Genomic DNA, 18,509 nt, shown 5'->3' on the forward strand with positions numbered 1-18,509 from the left:
ATGTTATAACTTTGTACCATGATGCACTGTGTCTAGACGTCTGTATAAAATTCGATAACTTGCTAGTAAACTTATTGTCGTATATATTTATTGGTAAGGAAAAATGCGGTCCAATAATAATAATAATAATAATTAAATTAAGTAAGGAATGAAACTTCAACACATTCATATAAATAATAATTAATTACCCAAAAAGTTCAAAGATTCCTATAAGTTTGTCCCACTATTTAATTATCTGAAAGCAACAACTACCTACTACTAGTACTAGCAACAATTCAAACACACTTTCTTTCTTTTTTATACGAGTCAAACAGTACACTTTCTACCCCTCTAGTAAATTTTCTTTAACATTGATAAATAACAAAGTTATATTGTTTATTGTCATGAAAATTTAGATGGTAAAAACATTCTCTTATAAATATGAGACCCACAAATGGAACCACTTACATATTCAATTTCTCCTTTCTTAAATTGTTATCATTATCATTATAAAAGCTTAAACACAAGTTATATTACTTTCTTACAAAATAATTCACTTTTCATCTAAACAAACATATTCAATTTCTCCTTCTCAATTTGTTCTTTCATTGAAAACCATAGAGAATATGCTGCATGATGGTTACATCTATTCTACAATTTGAGCTCAACAATGTTGATGGCTTTGACAACTTTCCTATTGAGAGTCCAAAAGGTATCATCATTCATAATTTTTTGTTTAACAAGCAAATTTTTTTTTTTTTTTTTTTTACAATGTTTGAGGGGATAAACCATGCCCCTCAAACATTGCACATTGTACTATTTAATTATCCCCATAAAAAAAAATAAAAAATAAAATAGTACAATGTTTGAGGGGCATGGTTTATCAATGTCCCTTGCTAATAATACATTTTTGTCCATCAAGGAATTTTGAAGCATTATTTATGTTAATTTTCTCTTTGCAATTATTTAATATATTCACACTAATTTCACTTTCTTGAATAAAGATTAATACTTTTGATACTTGCCTAATAAAAGAATTTAATAGTCCTTGCGTTTGATTTGCTAAAAAATAAGGGACTGTGTTTACACTGATTTTTGGTAAACAACCGCTAGTTTAAATTAATTACTTGAGAGATCAACTAGTAAATCTCGGGACAATTGTTCATGCATTTTGTTAAAGTAAATTTGGAAGTTTATCTTTAAAGACATCCTTATTTTATAAAAGAACAATATGTTTAATTTCTGAAACATATGTTAGATGCAATTAAAGCAAGTTCACTCGAACGAGGGAACTAATGAAAAGCAGAATTTGTAAATGCTTTAAGAAAATAAAGACTTATGAAAAAGTAAATTTGCATTTAGAATGTAAAAGTTACAAAGAAAATGTAAAGGTTCACCGATTCATACATCTTTCTCGAGTAACTCGTTTCTCGCTTTAACATGGATACTTTGAGTGTTTGAGATTTTGTGTAAATGAATTGTGACCCCTACTTCGACTACACATACTTCTATTTATAGAAAATTAAGCAACGTCTATCCTAACGTTAAACTACTAAACTTCAGCCACGCGTCCTTTGCATTTGAAATGAACCAAGGCCTGTAAACCGTTGTAACCGTCGAAGTCGAATCACCTTAAAATGATAAAAATGCTCTAAGTCCATAATTCTTGACTACTTCGATTCATTGACTTCCATCGAAAGATTCTTTCAGTTTCGAGCTATGAAGCTTTTCCATTAGGATTCTCTTGTTCTTGAAGACATTAAAGACTAAGGCTACCTAAAGACCTTTCAACAGGTTTTTATAGCAATAAATGTCCTTGGAACTGGAGATTATAACATATTTTACCTTGAGCTAAAATATGGGATAACAAATTGCCCCCAAAAATGCCTATTTCGATTTGAATGACTCGAATGAAATAAGAGATTGGCATTTTTCAAAGTACCTCTATTTCCAAACGCCATTCCTTTTATTTCGATTTGATGATGTCATGGCATTTAAGAAGATAACCGTTTCACTTCTTACAAAACTGTCACGTTCTGCGTTCTTTTGAGTAGTGGGACACGCGTCAGCCTGAGAAGTTGAATCGTAATAGACAAAAAGCGCTTTTTCAGCATTTATCCTTTTTTTATTTAAATTTTGTCTTAATCCAAGATTGCCTATAAATAGAGCTCTGTCACTTCAGTTGAAACTTTTTCCAACTTCTTCCAAAGCTTCTCACGCTCTAGAAATCTCTTAAAATCTTTCTCCCAATCTTGAAACACCAAAGATTCAAAACAAATCTGAACTTTACCGGATTCTTTGATTACCTTCTTCAGTTCGCATCTTTCAAGATCTCAGATCTAAATCTTTTCTCTCGTTTTCCCAAGAACTTTCATGGCGTCTTCATCTAACAGGTTTCAAGTTCCTTTTGCTGGAAAATGGAGCGATTTCTCCGTTGCTGATGATGGGACGAAGCATGTTCCAGAACCCAAAGGTAGCAAAGAACATCGAGAAATCTGGGAAAGTCAGGTAATGATTCCCTTTGCTATTGATAAAAATGTTTATGCTTTTGGTGGTCCGATTCCAGATAATATGAACTTGACTAGGGAAGTAGATGAGATATTTCCATGTCTCGAAACTTGTGAACCCAGAATTTTTGACAGCAAACCCTATAACTTTGAATATATGCTGACAAATTATAAACCCTTTCGATCCCATCCTTATTACGGAAATAGCCTTTATCTTACCTGGCTTGATCGAATAGAACAATCCTTTGGCAAATTCTGGAAAGATTATGGAATCTTCGAGTTAATACAATTTTCTAGGATAGGGCCCAAATACCAACCTGAAATGCTCATTGCTGCGATGCATTTCTTTGAAAAATCTACCAACACCTTTCACTTCAAAAGTGGTATGATGACACCCACCCTGTTCGATGTGTCAGCTATCACAGGGTTAAGACCCACTGGCAAAACTTACAGCCCTGATGATGTTAGTGATAACATCACTCTAAACTACAAAGAAAACGCCTTTTCTGCCTTTATCCTCAAACACTCAGGACCTGAGAATGAAGAAGTCTCAGATGAGGAACATGTGGCCTTTCTCACTCTATGGCTATCCCATTATGTATTTTGCTCTCGATCTCTCCAAATTGCTAGGAAATTTATACCCATGGCTGTGCAAATACATGAAGGATGCCATTTTGCCTTAGGACGCCTTCTACTGGCAACCCTGTATGAGTCGATTGGGGAAGTTTGTGATAACCTAAAAGGTTTAGTTCCTGCCAAATCGAAATCGAAGAAAGCCGCCACTGATGGATGTTTTCAAGCTGCTGGGCCAATGTGGCTATTACAATTGTGGTTAAATGCCACCTTTGAAAAGGAACTTGGTTTGTTCATTCCCACTGAACATCATGCTTCGATAGCTAAAAGGAAAATTGAAGGCACCCGCTTGATAAGGCTTCAACCTAATCCCCTTGAACAAAACACTCAACAGCTTTTCATGAAGTACATGAAGATTTTCTTAGCCATTGACCAATTCAAGCCTGAGCATGCCCCATTTGTGAAGAGAACCATTGGTCCCTCCTGGTTCGTCAAAGAAATACCAGTGTTGAATCCTAATGCTGAGGAGGAAATAAATGAAACCTGGACAGCATACTTAGATCCTACCATTCTGTCTATTCGAATTGGTACCCTATCTTCTGAATATGCATTAATTGGGTATCAACCAAATTTGGTCTCTAGACAGTTTGGCTTTTCACAGCTTCGACCAAAGAGCATGTATATAAGAAAGAAGAACATCGTGCTTGGGACTACTGTGACTTCCACTTTGTATGAAAGGTACATGAAGATTAGTCGTGATAACGTTTATGGCTTCGAGCCATTTGACTTCAACCTTTCTTACTACTGTACACAAGAGTTTGCCAACTGGTGGAGGCGATATTTCGTCAGCAAACACCTAGGAGATGCAGTGCTTATCTCGAGGTTGGAGAGTGGGTTTACTCGACCTCAGATAAAGAGAATCGAACAGCAAGTCAAGACTACAGGTAGCTTGTCTATATATGCACTCTCTTTTACCAAATATTCTCATATTGTTTCGATTTAACCTTTTGCTTATGTTTCTTAGTTACCAAGAAACAAGCTGCAGAATCTGTTAAGACAGTTAAAGAGAAAACAACATCAAAGGCAGTTGAGTCTGAAGAGCCTTCTAAGGTACATACTGAATCGAAACTTGTTTTCCTTTGAAAAATTCTAAGTTAAATCTTTATTTTTCTAACCTACTTCTTCTAGGCACGTAAAAGACCAACCAACCTCCCTTCTACTGAGACTGGCCCATCGAAGAAGCCAAAACCTAACACAATAGTCGTTAGTGACGAAGAAGAGGTATAAGTTTTTTTTTTTTAATTTACTTTCAAAGTTCCTTTAAATCCATTAACTCAAATGTTTCTTATCTCGACTCCTATTCGCAGGAAGAAGAAGAAGAAAGTTTCCAAAGGAAGAGGAAGCAACCTCCTATGAATGTCGAAACAAATATTCCAGAAACTACTTCTGATAGTCTTTCTACTGAAGAGAAGGAAAGGAAGATGAAAGAGAAGAAAGAGAAGAAGGAAAGGAAAGAAAAGAGGAAAGAAGAAAAGAAGAAAGAAGGAAAGAAAAGTTCAGAGGATCGAACCCGGGAGAAAAAGCATAAGAAGTCTAAGTCTTCAAGCGATCCTTCTGCACAAACTCCTTCGATCTCGAGCGAACAACAAGAGGCTACCCCTGAAGCTGAAGTTCAAGAAGATTTTGTTATGCCTGATGCTACACTCAATGAATTGGATAACATGCCCCAGCAAAACATCAATCCAGAGGTATTTGTACTATTTTACTTGCATTTTCTCATTCATAATAAGTAAAGTTATATCCCCTGATATTCGATTCTGTTTTTCAGGACATCATATCGAACAAGTCTAGTGGTGATACTCTCAAAGATAGTGAGACCACTGTTTCTGAAAAAATCATACCAGAGCATCCTATGTCTGCAGAGACTGATAACAAGACTTCTCCTTTCAAGGAATGGAACGAAAATCCAACAGTCGAGGTCAATGCTGATGAAACTTCCTCAGAAGAAGAAGACTTTGATTCTGAAGCCATAAAGGAAGCAGAGGCTGGTGGATCAGAATTGCTACCTGAAACTTCGACATCGAAGCTGTCAGCCAGCCTAGGGCTCGCTGAAGAAGAATTCATTTCCTTGCAAATTCATGATCCTGAAGCTGCTCTAAAACTTCTGATTTCTAAAACGACTACTGATCCTTTAAGTTCAAGTGGACCCAGTAATTCAACTGCTTCAGATTCAGAAATCAATTCTTCGATTCGACAAGATTCTCTGATTTCGAAGCTATATACTGACTTCATCAATGGAGACATCTTGGCGTCAGTTGAAGAACACCCTGCTAATGCTTTCAAGCATAAGTCTTTTTTGAACAAGTTGCACAATCCTCAAACTGATCTCGAAACCTTGAGGAAAGTCATCCAGCTCGAATCGATCTTGGATCAATTTGCTACTGCGGTGCAAAGCTTGAAACGCAACTCTCAGAAACTTGTTGGTCAACAGGCTGCTTATGATGCATTATTCGAGAAGGCCATGGCTGCTCAATCGAAAGTTGACCAAATGAAGGCACAAGTTCAACAACCAGGCTTTGGGATTCAAGAATGTACCAACAATATTTCCAAGTGGGAGGCAGAGATAAATTCTCTTCGAGCCGAGATTGCTGATCGAGAGAAGAAGATCCTCGAAGAGAAAGCCAAGCGTTCGAAAATTGAAGAAGCTGTTGCTGCTACCACTCAAGAATCTATCCGTGAAGCTGCGAAGGAAGGTATCTCTCACTTTAGTGCTGCCACTGTGATCAAAGAAGAGATCCAATCTCTCGAAGATGCAATTAAGATCCAGACTGTCGAAGTTGGCCTTATCAAGGACCATTATGCTGATTTCAAATCTAAGTGTTTGTCTTAGATTTTCTTTTGATGTTTTAATTATTTTAAATTCTCGAACAATTATCTGGCTTTGTTTTTATTTGGTTTGTAGCCTTGACAATTGCCTCTTATGGCACTTTTACTTTGTTTATGCCATTTCAATTTCGTTTCGAATATTTATTCTGTGCTAATATTAACTTCTAAAAGCGTTGGTTTATATTTTTTCAAATACTTACCATTTATACTCAATGTTCGCTTTTCTGAAGTCAATTCTTCTATTTCATACGCACCATTCGAAAATACTTGTATTATTTTAAAAGGTCCTTCCCAATTTGGAGACCATTTGCCTAAAACTCTATCTTTTTTGTCCATAGGCAAAATAACTTTCCAAACTAAATTCCCCATGTCAAAGGTTTTTGATTTAACCTTCTTATTATAGGCCTTTGCTACTCTTTCTTTTTGTCTATTTAAAGTATCAAACGCTCTTAGCCTTTCTTCGTCTAAATCAACCAATTCGTCAAACATCATACTCCAATAGTGATCAGTTGGTATCTCCATTTGCCTTTGAATTCTGATAGATTGCAAATAAATTTCCACTGGTAACACGGCATCATGACCATATGTTAATCGAAATGGAGTAGAATTTGTTGATTCTTTAGGGGAATTTCTACATGCCCACAAGACCTGATTTAAAGTCTTGTTCCAATTTCTTGGCTTTTGAGCAATATGCTTTCTGATTAATCCAATAATAATTTTATTGGCAGCTTCTACTTGACCATTTGCTTGTGCATAATAAGGTGTCGAAGTCAAAAGTTTAAACCCTGTTTGCCTGGCGAATTCTTGCATCTTTCGACCAGTAAACACTGAACCTTGATCAGTTGTGATGGTTTCAGGAATTCCAAACCTATAAATAATGTGGTTTTGGATAAAACTTATAACTTCTTCTTGATCAACATTGGGCAGGGGTATAGCTTCGATCCATTTGGTAAAATAATCAACACCAACTATTATGTATTTTTGATTTTTTGATGATGCTGGTTTTATTTCACCAATTAAATCCAATGCCCAACCTCTAAATGGCCAAGGTTTTATTATCGAATGTAATTCACTTGCAGGTACATGTTGGATTCCTGCATGTTTTTGACATTCTTGACAACCTTTAGCAAAATCTATGCAATCTTTTAACATAGATGGCCAGTACATGCCTTGTCGAACTAAAAGCCATTTCATCTTATGGCCTGATTGATGAGAACCACAAGCCCCACTATGAACATCAGATATTGCTATGTAGGCTTCATTTTCACTAAGGCATTTCAACAGTACTCCTTCGAGGGTCTTTTTAAATAATTCATTACCAATGATCACAAAATTTGATGCCCTATATTTGATCTTTCGAGGAGCACTCCCGATTGGATTTTCCAAATATTCTACAATTGGTTTTCTCCAATCACCATCTATTAAATTGTCAATGACCAAAATTTGGAGTTCATCATAATTCATTTCTTTATCAGAATTATTTATGTCATTTGGTGACATCTCTACCCCCTCAAGTTTTGGTATTGACAATTCCAATTGCATTGGCTCATTAGAAATCAATTTTTCTTTGATTTCTATTAATTGTTCTAGCTTTTCTTTGGACACTTTGTATCCTGAAGCAATCTGGGCTAAGTCATTTGCTTCTTGATTTTCTATTCGAGGAACATGTTCTATGTCAATCGAATCGAAACGTTTTAGTAACGCATTTGCTATGACAAAATAACGAATCAAATGCTCTTTGATACATTTGTATTCTTTTGTCAGTTGTTTCAAAACTAGTTCTGAATCACCTTTTATCTTAACGTCTTTTGCCCCCAGGCTTAATAATATTTCTAATCCTGCTATCAAAGCCTCATATTCAGCCTCATTGTTCGAACAAATACCATTAATCCTGTATTTGAACTTAGTAGGAATTTTTTGTGGGGAAATTATCAAAATACCTATTCCAGTACCATGTTGATGTCTAGACCCATCGAAATACAAAGTCCATGGTTCTAGAGCAATGTAATTTTGAGGTGATTCGATTGCCGAATGGTCAACAATGAAGTCAGCCACTATTTGGCCTTTAATTGCTTTCAAAGGCTTGTATGAAAGTGAGTATTCAGAAAGAGCCAAAGCCCATCTCCCAATTCGACTATGTAAAATTGGTTTTAGCAACATATGTTTAATAACATCATAATGAGAATAAACATAAACATCAATAGGCTTTATATAATGCTTCAATTTCATACAAGAAAAGTACAAACAAAGACAAAGCTTTTCAATACTACTATATCTAGTTTCAACATCATTAAGGACTCTACTTAGATAATAAATGGCCTTTTCTTCGCCATTTTCGTCCTCTTGGGCTAACATACTACCTAATGTGGTATCAGATGCTGAAATATACAACTTCATAAACTTATTTCTAATTGGTGGCATCAGAGTTGGAGGATTAGACAAGTATCTTTTGATTGCATCGAATGCTTCCTGCTGATCCTGCCCCCAAGTAAAAACATCCTCTTTCTTGAGTCGAAGCAATGGTGAAAAAGCTTGAGCTTTACCACTTAGATTCGAAATGAATCTTCTCAGAAAGTTGATTTTTCCCAACAAGGATTGAAGTTGCTTTTTGTTTGTTGGAGGGTTAGTCTCCAAAATTGCTTTTGTCTTGTTTTGGTTTATCTCAATGCCTTTTTTATGCACCACAAAACCAAGGAAATCTCCTGCATGCACACAAAAAGCACATTTCAATGGATTCATTTTCAATCCATATTTCCTCATTCTTTCGAATGACTTTTTTAAACAAAGCAAATGATCATTTTGTGATGATGATTTAACAATAATATCATCAATATATACTTGCATAAAAGTATCTATAAAATCATGGAAAATTGAGTTCATTGCTCTTTGGTATGTGGCTCCAACATTTTTCAATCCAAACGGCATTACGACCCATTCATAGGTACCCAAAGCCCCTGGGCATCGAAAAGCTGTTTTTGCCACATCTTCCTCGGCGATAAAAATTTGGTTATATCCAGAATACCCATCTAACATGCTAAGATATTCGAAGCCTGCTGCTGAATCTATTAACATTTCTGCTACAGGCATCGAATATTCATCTTTAGGGGTAGCATTATTTAAGTCCCTAAAATCTATACATATTCTAAGAGAACCATTTTTCTTAATGACAGGAACTATATTTGCTAACCATTCGACATACCTGGCAGTCCGGATGAACTTGCTTCTCAGCAGCCTTTCAATTTCCTCCTTGATCTTAGATAGGATTTCTGGTGCGAATCTTCTTGGTGATTGTTTAACTGGTTTCTTGTCTAGTCGAATGGGTAATCTATGTTCGACCAAATTTCTGTCTAAACCTGGCATTTCATTGTAATCCCAAGCAAAACAATCTTTGAACTCTTTAAGGAGTTCGACCAGTTTATCACGCAAACCCTTTGGGATATTGGAACTTATGTACGTTGGCCTTTTGATAGAGCCATCTCCAATATCTATTTCCTCCAAAGGATCTTGAGCCTGCATCTTTTGATTGGAACTGGAAGGATCCTTTTCAAATCCTAATGGTTCTTCATCATAGATGCAGTCCAATTTTTGAGTTATTGGCAAAAATTTGCCATCTTCACAGTTGTTGGCTTCGACAGCCATATTTTCTTGCAGCATTGTGGCTTCTAAAGCCATCTTTATCTTGTTTTCGGCCATATAAGCCGAAATCTTGGCCCAAGCATTGGGCTTAGTCATCGTAGTATTCTTCAAGGTCCCACCCAGTTGGGCGGACTTTGCCTTCATCCACATGTGGACCTTCGTCTATCTCCTCTCTCTCCCAAATGAATCCATGAGTTGGATCCAATTTGACAGAATGGTAGACATTATCAGCAGGGGCATAGGCATATCCCTGTTCAGTGCATGGCGATATGTTCGCCAATTTCTTATCAAATGAATGCTTAGTTATGTGGTGTGTTTCAGCCCTAAAATAACTTTGATCGGCTTCGATATTCTCTACTACACCATCATCTCTCCAAATACTTACCCTCTGATGGAGAGTCGAAGGTACTGCTCCAACACCATGTATCCACTCCCTTCCTAGAAGCAGATTATAATTGGCCTTCGATGCTACAACCAAAAACAGAGTTGGCCTAACAGTGCTGCCAACTGCCACATCGACTTGAATTGCCCCCAGCGAGAAACCAGTCTCACCTTCGTAATTCGAAAGAACGATGTTGTGAGGGTGCAAGTCGGTAGAGAATTTACCAATCTTGATAATCATGAATTCTGGCATCAGGTTTACTGCTGCTCCTCCATCAATCAATACTTTGTTGACCCCCACATTGTTTACTTTGGCCTGAATAAAGAGGGGTTTCAAATGATTCTTCATTCCCTCAGTTGGCCTCTCAAAATTGGCCATCTGTTCCTCTAAGCAGCCATTATTCATTACATAATAACACATTGGCTTATGCAAAGCCAATTCAGACTCATCGAACTCATCCTCCCCTTCAGTCACCTCTGACCATACGTCATATTCAGCAGGGAGGATCGAAACTACGTTCACCAGCACATCAAACTCGGGATCTGAATCAAGGAGATCCTCATCTTCTATGTTTTCTCCTTCGAACTCATTCTCAACCTTTCGAACATCCTCTGGTTGAGTCAATCTTTCTTTTATAGGCCTTCTAGTGACTTCGACAACCTGTTTTCCTTTGTTGTCTTCAGTCTTTTGGGCCACTTGAAGGGAGAGCCTTTGTTGGCGCTGATGCCTACGCCATTGTGTGCGGGTCATGGGATTCTTTCCCTTGTAATTGTTTCTGTAAGCATACTTCTTCGAATCGACAGAATGACTCGAACTTCCCTTGTCAACAGAATTTCTGACAAAGTTGGATGCATGACCATGAACCCATTTGTTCATTGGTGATTTGTTGGATGGCACAAAAGTATTTGGGTTGCCCAACCTTTGATGTATTGGTTTAGCATGCGCCATGTTCTGTCTTTTCATTGGCCTTGATTTTGGCCAATTGTCTTTATTACTTCTGAATGGTATAAACTTGTTGAGGCCTTCAGTAGCCTTCTTGTCGAATACAGAACTGCACCTTGGACAAAGCATAACTTCAGATTTGTTAAGCTTACACCTTTGCAGAAAATCAATCAATTCCTCTTCAGCCCCAGGATATGCTACTTTCATTTTCTCATAGTACTCATTCTCTGGAATAGAAACTAATTGAGCGCCTCCTGATAAGTCCATGGCATCGATCATCAAGCATTCGACCGGTTCCACATAGGAAGCATCAGATATTTGTAGTGGATCTTCGTCAATTTTCATCTTGTGTCCGGATTTCTCTCCAAACTTCAGCCTTCCATCTTTCAAAGCCTTTTGAACCAGATCCCTGAAAAGAACACATTGTGAGGTTTTATGACCCAAGAAATTATGAAATTTGCAAAAACCTCTTTTCTTTTGCTGTTCAAGGGGAGGCACTTTCAATCCCTTTGGAACAACAATTTGGCCATCAGTAACCAATAAATCGAATATTTCATCACATTTAGTTATGTCAAATGAATAAGTTTTAGTAACAAATTTATCATTCTTAGGTTCGACAGGATTTTTCCCATTCGAAGGTTTTAATAATTTACAGACATAAGGAGGGCCAGGTTTTAGTTCGGCCACATTGATTTCATTATCCTCTATGTCTCCATAATTTATTACATATTCCTCATCATCATCATCCATAGTTTCGACATAAGCAATCTTTTCCCTCTTTTGAAACTTTGATGATCTAGCCTTTTCAGCCTTAAGGCGTTCGACCTGTCTTACCCTATCTGCTAATTGTGCCATGTCTCTTAGATGTTGCGTATCTAATTTCTTTCGAATCGAATAATCTAGGCCTCCAGCAGCCATTTCGACTAACTCATGTTCAGGCACTTGAGTAAAACATCTGGCCTTGAGTAGCCTAAATCGATTCAGATAATCATCTATGGACTCTGGTGTCTTTCTCCTCACACTGGCCAATTCCTTCAAACTAATCTTAGATTGGCCCATATAAAACTGTTCATGGAAAGCCCTTTCCAATTGAGTCCAATGCTGAATCGAACGGGGGGGAAGAGTTGTGAACCAAGTGAAAGCATTTTTTGTAAGAGAATTTGGGAAATATTTCAACCTTAAATTTTCGTTATCTGCCAAATTTCCTGCCTCGGCAAAAAATCTTGCCACATGTTCCACTGTTGACTCGGCTGTGTCCCCAGCAAACTTTGTGAATTTGGGGATCTTCCATCCCCTTGGCAATTCAGTTTGTAACACGTATTCAGATAATGGGGAAATAAAGTTAGGCCTATGTAGGCCAACATTGAAACCGTTTTGAGTTAAAATAGTTTCGACTAAATTTGCCAAGTTATCTTGTTGCGCAAAATTATTTCTTTGCACATTTCTCACTACTTCGTCAGCATTCTGATTTCTATTAACCAAAATTACTTCAGGCTCTGGCCCATGGTTCACTATTGGGGCCGGTGGTTCCTCTTGTACCACTTGTGGTACTTGATTGTTTGGAACTTCATTGTTCACATGAAACCCTTGGTTCTGAACCTGTGTTTGGTTTCGAATGGGCTGAAGGTTTTGGTTAGGCATTGCAGGGGTGCCAAAGAAATCTGCAATACGCCCCATCTGATGGGCCAACAATTGATAATTGTTATTTGTATGGTTAATCAAGGGATTCAAAATAGTTCCCAATTGCGAAGTCAGAGTATTAACCATTTCATGATTACTCTCGTCCATTTGTTGTCGAAAGGACATCATAGTTACATTGGTTAAATTTTGTAAGGCAATATCTCTGGTCCTATTCCCACAACAGAGGCTGCTGGGGAAGGCATGGTACCCCTGTCAGGATTTGGGTTAGAATTATGTAAGCCTGCCATCAAAGAATCTGGCATTCCTAGTCCTGATTGGTTCAATAAAAACGATCGAATGGGGCTCCTTACATCTTCAGCACCAGGCTGACTGCCCCCTATACCATGTGATACTAACGAAGATATCGACCCAGACACAGTCGAACTCGTTGAGGGCATTGTTACCCCTATATTCCCAAAACTGACTGCAGGAACGCTCGAAGCAGATGTTCCAGAGCCTTGGGCCATGACAGTAGCGTTACTAATTGACGCTTGTGTTGGCTGTCCTTCAGGATTTGGGACATTGTTGTTATTGTTTTGATTATTATTTGGTGGTCTAACCATTTTTGATCTAGATTTGACACTAGTTAAATTTGGTAAAGATTTACCACTTCTCAAATGCATACAAAATCAAAACACAAACTATAAACACCAACTGTCTTAATACTTGTAAAAGGATTTTTAGAAAATAAACTTCTTTTAACAATGTAAATCGCACAAAACAACCCGTCCCACTGGGCGTGCCAATTTGTTTACACTGATTTTTGGTAAACAACCGCTAGTTTAAATTAATTACTTGAGAGATCAACTAGTAAATCTCGGGACAATTGTTCATGCATTTTGTTAAAGTAAATTTGGAAGTTTATCTTTAAAGACATCCTTATTTTATAAAAGAACAATATGTTTAATTTCTGAAACATATGTTAGATGCAATTAAAGCAAGTTCACTCGAACGAGGGAACTAATGAAAAGCAGAATTTGTAAATGCTTTAAGAAAATAAAGACTTATGAAAAAGTAAATTTGCATTTAGAATGTAAAAGTTACAAAGAAAATGTAAAGGTTCACCGATTCATACATCTTTCTCGAGTAACTCGTTTCTCGCTTTAACATGGATACTTTGAGTGTTTGAGATTTTGTGTAAATGAATTGTGACCCCTACTTCGACTACACATACTTCTATTTATAGAAAATTAAGCAACGTCTATCCTAACGTTAAACTACTAAACTTCAGCCACGCGTCCTTTGCATTTGAAATGAACCAAGGCCTGTAAACCGTTGTAACCGTCGAAGTCGAATCACCTTAAAATGATAAAAATGCTCTAAGTCCATAATTCTTGACTACTTCGATTCATTGACTTCCATCGAAAGATTCTTTCAGTTTCGAGCTATGAAGCTTTTCCATTAGGATTCTCTTGTTCTTGAAGACATTAAAGACTAAGGCTACCTAAAGACCTTTCAACAGGTTTTTATAGCAATAAATGTCCTTGGAACTGGAGATTATAACATATTTTACCTTGAGCTAAAATATGGGATAACAGACTGGACAGGACAACTCATGTTGTATTGTGTTTGATTTTAAAACTGTTCCTGGTACTGAACAAACTGGTGGCCAAGGGACAGGACAAAACTTGAAATTCTTGTCCCCCACAGAACCACGGGACAACTTTTTGTCCTCAACACAAGTTGTCTAAAATACCAAAATAACCTTTTGTCCACCAAATATCGTACAACACAAAGTTTGTACAATACCTTAAACGTTTGTCTTGTGCTGTTCTGTCTTGTACTGTCCTGTACTGTTCTGTCCAGTATTTAGGATAGTAGAGAAACAATATGTGAAATTCAGTTGTGATTCTCTTATGACTTGGTTCTTGGATCTTTGTTATTCGATTTCATGTTAAGTTTTCTGCATTTTCGATTTTTTTTATCTTCATATATAGTTTTTTTTGTATTTTACTTTAATGTAAAAATAAATTAAAAAAAATACTTTTGTTATATCTGTTTGATTTTTCACTTTCATAATTACAACATTAGAATTCTTTCACTCTATTATATGTTTTTTTTTTTTTTTTGTAGGAAAACATAATGGCACATTTAACCTAAGTTCATTTTGGGTTGACTCAAGAGACCAAAAGATGTTACGAAAAGCTGCAAAACACATTTTTGATGTTGTTGTTGCAGCTGATGGTAGCGGAAATTTCACTAAGGTGATGGATGTTGTGCATGCAACTTCTAAATCTAACATGAAATGTTATTGTCATACTCGTAAAGAGGAGTGTGTACATGGAGAATGTTGAGGTCGACAACAAGAATCTCACAATGATCAAAGAAATCAACCTCAACATTCCAAGGAAGACCGTGGAAGCCATTTTCAACAACGATGTTTATACAATTTTACATAAGTGACATGTTGAGTCCAAATGGATGGTTAGCGTGGAACCAATCCCCAAATTTTAGACACATTATACTATGCCGAGTATAATAATTTTGGACCAGGAGCAAGCACAAAGAATAGAGTGAAATGGTCACGGTACCTTGTCCTACCTGATAAATGTTAAATTTACAATGGTCCATTTAATTTCGAAGAATCGAACACAATGACTTCTCAATATATGTACCGTTCACTCCTAAATTTGGGGATCGTACTTGAAGAACATTACAGTAACTAATGTAATTACATAAGACATAACTTGATATTTGTTGTAATAATTCCCTACTTGATTATTCAATAATTATGAAATTAACCAATGTAAATTACATATAACATAGCTTGATTTTACATGTAATGATTCTCTACTTGATTATTCAATAATTATACAATTAGCCAGATAGTTTTATATAGCTTTGCATGTTAATTTGGTACTGATTTATATTGTAGAGCTATGCTATATGTTTTATGATACTCATAAAGAATATTATTTCTCGCGTCATAACGTTATCCCTGTTGAGGATCCTAGGCCAGTTCGGTGTGAGAAACTAGGACTGGGATGAATAAAGTGTAATGTTGATGCTGCGTTTGTAGTTGGGTCCGGTGTTACTTCTATGGGTCTTTACTTTCGTGACCCTAATGGGCATTTTGTGGCTGGCTTGACTCAATGGCAGCAGCCTCTTTGTTCCATAGTGGAAGGCGAAGCATTAGCACTATTAAATGTTATGCAAGAGGCTATCCATCATGGATTTGAGCGCGTTCAATTTGAAAGTGACTCAAAGCTGTTGGTTGACGCTATCCATTCGAGAAGACGGGGCAACTCGGAATTTAGTTTAATAGTTAACGACATTATTCTTCTTATGTCATCTTCTTATGTAAACTTTGAGGTTAAGTTTGTTAGGAGACAAGCAAATTTGGTTGCTCATACTCTTGTTAGGGCGGCCAATGTTTGGGCTAGTTTCCATAGATTTGAGATTATTCCCTTATGTATTGAACATTTATTAGTTAATGATATGAATTAAGTTTGTTTGGTTCAAAAAAAAAAAAATGAGATATTAGATTTTTTTTTCCTTTTATTTATTTTTTCTGAACAAATTTTGAATTTGATTTTGGGCCAACTTAGATCCAAACACAAAAACTTCAAACTGCATTGGTTTATGAAAATTGCTTTTTAAGCCCCCCTATATTACTCTCAGGTCCCCCGTCTCGATCATTTTGCCCTTAAAATAAATTTGGATTTCGTAATACGAAAGTGTATAGGTTCGTATTCTAACTACCGAAATAACACACAAGAAATTTGATCTTTTGTCACAACAAAAATCCGTAGCTAAAGGCCAAAAACCATGGGTATAGACCAAAAATGCTACACCAACAGACGATTTGTTCACTGGACTTTAACTCGCTCTACCTACGGCAATTCTCCGTCGCAATAGAGCTATACCCACGCCCATTGACGCCCATTGTATTGTTTTAGCCACAACTATTTCCGTTCGTAAAAGTTTGACACAACTTTTTTTTAATGAACTTTTGCCACTATATTTTTTTTGTACCACACTATATATATTGGAAATGGATAAAAACATCCACTATAATTATTAAACAAAATAAAATGAAACTTTCTATTATATTAATTAAAAACCAACAAGTCTTACGAGTATCTTCAAACATATCTTCGCCTTCATCCGTTGGGCATGCCGTTCCAAGGTGGTTGAGCATTTTACCATTAATCGAAATATGAAGCAGGGAAGACACGTCATCCAAGGTGATGATCATCTCACCAATAGGCAGATGGAAGGTACCGGTCTCGGGGCCATCTTTCTATAAATGTTGTCAATAGCCCCCAGAAAATTATCTAACGGGGGCCAAAATATATAAAGTTAAAGAACAAAAAAGATTGGTTCTTAAATATGTCACTCGTTGACTATAATTTTAAAATTGATCAAAATTTGCAAACACATTCATATGTGTTTTTGTTACTAATTGAATTGACAAAACTTCACATTATAGAGGACTAAATTAGTTACCTAAAAATACATTTAAAGACCAAAATAACTAATAAAATAGAAATTTATGAATATGTTTGTAATTTTAATATATTCAGAGACTATTGTGATATCGTCTCACATTCAAATATGAAAAATTGTTCACGCTAAAACTAAATCACAATGAAAGTTTTGACAAGTAACATAAAATGAGATAGTTATAGAAAATTAAATAATAGTTTAAACTTTATAGCTTTTAGACATTTTGTCATTTTTAACTAATAATCTTCATCTGCTTCAACCTCAAATTTCTCCTTGTTCAACGAACAAATCTAGGTTTAGGGAAGAAAGCAAGAAAAGGTAGTAAGAAAGTAGAAACCATTCTACCAACGCAAGCCTATTCCATTCCCTTTTCTTTACTCTAATTCATAAACAATAATTCTTTACTCTAATTCATAAATAATAATAAATATATAATTTACTTCAACTAAAAAACTAGGGTACTTCTCCTTCAAGTGGAAATAACGGCATGAAACACCAATTAGAATTTCAACTTGGTTAATTTCAGCAACCAATGCCTCAACACTAAAGGAAACGGGCTACAACCACTACCAGTACTCAAAAACCATACTAGAATTGATAGTTGGTAAAGTGGCATTTCATCTATTTTAGCTACATTTTTACTCAGTATTCAACTGGCTATCAGACCAACAGTTTGCATGACAAAGAAAGATTTCATCAATCGTCGCGACAAACACCATATTTTCAAAACAATGAACTATCTAACAAGAAAAGTGGAGCCATAATCAAACAGAATATTCATGTTTTAATAACCATGAGAAGGATGAGAAATATTGACCATAAGGCTCATCAAAATAGTCATATCTACTTCTACACAGTAAGCAAAATAGTCATGATATTCTTGATATATGATATGGGATCAAGAAGATAAAAAATAATCGAAAATCACAACTTACCTGTCCTCTCAATGACACGGCAGCAACGTATTTTCCAAATTCCGGCAACAAGGACAAATCCGTTGGACCACCACCATAACCTGTAACTGGTGGTGGTGCTACTGGTGGTGGGTTTCTTCCCCTTGTTGTTCTCAGCTTTCTTTTCCGTGGTTTTGTTGGGGCTGGTGGTGGTTGTTCCTCTTCCACTTCCATTTCATCTTCCACTAAACAATGACCAAGTACATGAATTACTATCCATCAGCCATTGCATAACTTTGTCCGTAACATAGCATAACTTTGTCTCAAACAATAAAAAGAAAAATTGCCAACATTCAGTCAACCATTTTGAATTAACATAATTAAATTAACATTTTATTCATTCAAGCATTTTGACAAATATATGGTGCACATAAACAAAACTAAAAATTCAAACATTATACCGTAAATCTATATATATAAATCCTAAATAGTTCTCCTACCACTAATCCTAACCCTAATTATATTAACCAATCATAGCTTTTAAATCATTTTCTTTAAAAAATAAATAATAAAAAAATTAAC

General features: G+C 36.1%; 1 protein-coding gene across 1 annotated transcript; it reads left to right on the forward strand.

Annotated features, from left to right (window-relative positions):
* The first annotated feature begins 471 nt into the window (after positions 1-471).
* LOC123884936 (pectinesterase/pectinesterase inhibitor PPE8B-like) lies at positions 472-15,402 on the forward strand. Its single transcript, XM_045934163.1, has 2 exons — positions 472-691; positions 14,659-15,402. The coding sequence occupies exons 1-2, from the start codon at positions 613-615 to the stop codon at positions 14,877-14,879; spliced, it is 300 nt and encodes a 99-aa protein (XP_045790119.1). The 5' UTR covers positions 472-612; the 3' UTR covers positions 14,880-15,402.
* The last annotated feature ends 3,107 nt before the right edge of the window (positions 15,403-18,509 follow it).

This window comes from Trifolium pratense, linkage group LG5 (genome assembly GCF_020283565.1).
Source record: "Trifolium pratense cultivar HEN17-A07 linkage group LG5, ARS_RC_1.1, whole genome shotgun sequence".
Classification (NCBI taxonomy): Eukaryota; Viridiplantae; Streptophyta; class Magnoliopsida; order Fabales; family Fabaceae; genus Trifolium; species Trifolium pratense.

Coding starts and splice junctions, on each gene's coding strand:
- LOC123884936 (XM_045934163.1), top strand. CDS start 613: ATGATGGTTACATCTATTCTACAATTTGAGCTCAACAATGTTGATGGC. Junction 692..14,658: donor TCCTATTGAGAGTCCAAAAG/GTATCATCATTC, acceptor TTTTTTTTGTAG/GAAAACATAATGGCACATTT.